This window comes from Littorina saxatilis, linkage group LG14 (genome assembly GCF_037325665.1).
Source record: "Littorina saxatilis isolate snail1 linkage group LG14, US_GU_Lsax_2.0, whole genome shotgun sequence".
NCBI classification, from domain to species: domain Eukaryota; kingdom Metazoa; phylum Mollusca; class Gastropoda; order Littorinimorpha; family Littorinidae; genus Littorina; species Littorina saxatilis.
Window position 1 is genome coordinate 40450349 of NC_090258.1, and position 3992 is coordinate 40454340.

The 3992-nt window shown below is 43.1% G+C and overlaps 1 protein-coding gene across 1 annotated transcript; it reads right to left on the reverse strand.

The window, feature by feature from the left end:
• Positions 1–1306: 1306 nt before the first annotated feature.
• Positions 1307–3444, reverse strand: LOC138947762 (uncharacterized). The gene has a single exon (XM_070319325.1). The coding sequence runs from the start codon at positions 3433–3435 to the stop codon at positions 2503–2505; it is 933 nt and encodes a 310-aa protein (XP_070175426.1). The 5' UTR covers positions 3436–3444; the 3' UTR covers positions 1307–2502.
• Between the last annotated feature and the right edge of the window lie 548 nt (positions 3445–3992).

A 3992-nucleotide genomic window follows, 5' to 3' on the forward strand; every position in this document is an offset into this window, starting at 1 on the left:
ATCATTTTCTGATTCCAAAAACATATAAATATGTTATATTTGGATTAAACACAAGCTCTGAAAATTAAATATATAAAAATTATTATCAAAATTAAATTGTCCAAATCAATTTAAAAACACTTTCATCTTATTCCTTGTCGGTTCCTGATTCCAAAAACATATAGATATGACATGTTTGGATTAAAAACACGCTCAGAAAGTTAAAACAAAGAGAGGTACAGAAAAGCGTGCTATCCCTCTTAGCGCAACTACATGTACTACCCCGCTCTTCTTGTCAATTTCACTGCCTTTGCCATGAGCGGTGGACTGACGATGCTACAAGTATACGGTCTTGCTGAAAAATGGCATTGCGTTCAGTTTCATTCTGTGAGTTCGACAGCTACTTGACTAAATATTGTATTTTCGCCTTACGCGACTTGTTACATTTAGTCAAGTTTTGACTAAATGTTTTAACATAGAGGAGGAATCGAGACGAGGGTCGTGGTGTATGTGTGTGTGTGTGTGTGTGTGTGTGTGTGACACAGTGTGTGTCTGTGTGTCTGTGCGTGAGTGTGTGTAGAGCGATTCAGACTAAACTACTGGACCGATCTTTATGAAATTTTACATGAGAGTTCCTGGGTATGAAATGTACATATTGTGTGTGATACGTGGAAAATGTGATACTATTTATTTGCATGTATGATACAGGGACAAATGTGATATTTGTAGGCCTAGGCCTATACTAGTGATTACTGTGTGTGATACATGAAATGTGATATGAATGCTGTTTTTATATGTTATACTCTTACTTTCTGCCTATGTCTTAATCCCAAGCGCAAGACAAATTCTTCTATGTGGAAATTGAAGCCAATAAAATTTGAGTTGAGTTGAGTTGAGTTGAAATCCCCAGACGTCTTTTTCATTTGTTCGATAAATGTCTTTTATGACGTCATATCCGGCTTTTTGTAAAAGTTGAGGCGGCACTGTCACACCTTCATTTTTCAATTAAATTGATTGAAATTTTGGCCAAGCAATCTTCGACAAAGGCCGGACTTCGGTATTGCATTTCAGCATGGAGGCTTAAAAATTAATTAATGACTTTGGTCATTAAAAATCTGAAAATTGTGATTAAAATTATTTTGTTATAAAACGATCCAAAATTACTTTTATTTTATTTTTCATCATGTTCTGATTCCAAAAACATATAAATATGTTATATTCGGATTAAAAACAAGCTCTGAAAATTACATATATAAACATTATTATTAAAATTAAATTTCCGAAATCGTTTTAAAAACAATTTCATCTTATTCCTTGTCAGTTCCTGATTTCAAAAACATATAGATATGATATGTTTGGATTAAAAACACGCTCAGAAAGTTAAAACGAAGAGAGGTACAGTAAAGTAAAAAATCTTTTTAACAGTGCAGGAATTTATTGGACAGTCCGGCCGTTTCGAACAGATAAACATGTAAAGTGAAAACAAAGTCGATACGTCTACGTCAAAATTCGAACCAAGGGGAACCATTTTTGTTAGAGTTTCTTTGCAAACATATGTCGGTAGAAGTCCAGCATTTTGCATGGCAGCTGATCCAAATAGGAAAGGTAACAGTTCGACTGCCAGTCCCCAAGCACCTTAATAACCTCACCGGGAATCCCACAACTGAGAGCGTGGGTGTGGCACCACCTCTCCGGAAGCTATGGCTAGAGTAATCTTTGCCTACCAGTGTTTTTAATTTGGCATCGAATTTCGAGCTGGCCATAGGAAAGGCCTGAGAGTTTGGAGCAGCGGGCGTAAAGCACTGGAACGATTTCACAACAGCTGTCACTGGACAGAGCGGGTGTGGTGCTATGCTTGGTAACACGATAGTGTGAGTCCGTTCTCGCCGCTGAATTGTTTTGCTCCAACGGACCACCACAGTTAAAGACCCATTCTCGTCAGCAATAAAACTGACCCTTGTCAATTGCTTCTCAGGGTCAAACACCTGGCCGAACACATTGGACTTGGGTAACAACCCGAAAAAGAGGACAAGACATGCTGCCCAAAATATGCAGTCCTGTGTTACATGCAAACGCAACTTTCCTTTTATTTTCATTAACACCTCTGGTGTTATGGGTGTCTTCCGCTGCACAGCACATCCTTTAATCCGTTCAATGCCTTTTAGTGTACTTTTCACAAGCCACAAGTCTTGCATTGGGTTGACCAATCCACACTCTATGTGCAACAGCCTCACAATGTTAAGGTATTGTCTCACAGTTGAAGGCTTTCGAGTGCGCGCTAAATATGCAGCATATAATGTAACAGTCTCTTCATCAGCAGGCACCGGCGCAATACACAGTTTTTCACAAAAGTCAAGGTAAATCCTCAGATGCGTCGAATATGTTCTTTTAGTGTTTGTCGCAAATGTCTGTCCTCGAAAAATCGCCACTTCCCGTCTGAGCTCAACCTTGAGACCACTTGACTCGCCTATTGGACAGACATAACAAAGCCTTAGTAGACATATGTTTGGTTAAATCAAATATTTATCCACCTTTACCATGCCACCAATTAGACAACAACACAAACAACTTAGCTATGTTGTCTCGTTCATGCAACCGAGACACAGTATCAGCCACAATATTGATGCTTCCTGACACAGAAATAGCCCGCACAACACAGTCATGTTTCGCACATATCCAAAACATTTGCCTGAGAAGCCTGTTCACAAACGCATTTCGCGAACGTCCCTTGTTGATAATGCCTTTTGTGACGGTACTATCAGTTTGCACTATTACCGTTCTGCCTCTCCACAAGGGGGCCCACTGCTTCACTGCCTGAAAAACTGCACACACCTCTTTATAATTTATATGCAGCTTTTCCGCTGCTGGCAGATCGCAGTGAAACACAGTATAGAGCCAATCCCCTTGGCAGAATGCACCCGCTGCTTGATTACAAGCGTCCACGTGTACGCGCACATTTGTTTGCTCGTTGAAAAACACAGTTCCGTTGAAAACTCGTAGATAAGTAAGCCACCACGAGAGATCGCCTTTAAAGCCTGAGGTCAATCTGACCTTGTGGCTTTGCTGCTGCAGCGGGGCGATTAAGTCCAGAATACGGCGAAGAAAAATTTTTCCTCCTCGCACTGCCTGGCACGCCCAATTAAGAAGCCCAGTTATGCTCTGCAATTGGAGTTTCGTTGCCCGCTTTCTATGCTGAAACTGCCGAAGCCGCTCTTCCAGTTTGTTGAGTTTGTCTTTACCCAAGGACAAGGTGCTCGCCCGCATGTCGATGTCCACCCCCAGAAAGGTGATTTTCTGGGTTGGCCCCACCACTTTTTTCCAGCTAATAAGGAACCCTAACTTACGCAACAACCTAATCAGACAATGCAGCGCTGCGTTGCACGTGTCGTACGTAGGGGCTACTATCAAGAAATCATCTATGTAAACTACCACATCTTTGTAACCTTTCCTGGCCATGCACCTCCTTACAGCTTGTGACTTCTTCTTCTTGTCGTTCGCTGTTAGATCGTCAGTCCGGACTGCAGGGCGAATATTCCACAAGACAGCTGGGAGGGACCACCAGTAGCTGAGGTTGGGCTCCTTTGAGGCATGGAGCCCGGCGCTGCACCTGCCTGGCGGGACTTCACAGGGCGAGCACCATCGCGTGCATTTCGGACTGTCGACATTTCATTTTGCGTTTTTGCGTGGATCTGTGGTTGGTTAAGGTGCGCCTATTGGCCCAGATCCTCCGACTTCAGCCCTTAGGTTTCTTTCGGGGTTACCCCGCCCTTAGTTCCTGGCTCAAAAACCTAACCCTGGGAACACATGGGGGATTTCTTACCGGGGGTCCCACCCCGGGGCTAGAGCTTTTAATGCGGCTCTTACCCGCATGGTGTAACCGTCATCGGACACGTAGGGCATTTATAGGGAGTCAGTGCCATCTGCCAACCCACCCCGTCCTGGTAGAGACACCGCTAGTTGGTCCGGGACTGCTTATTCTATATTCGCAGCTGGCCCCCATATCTGGGGGCCGT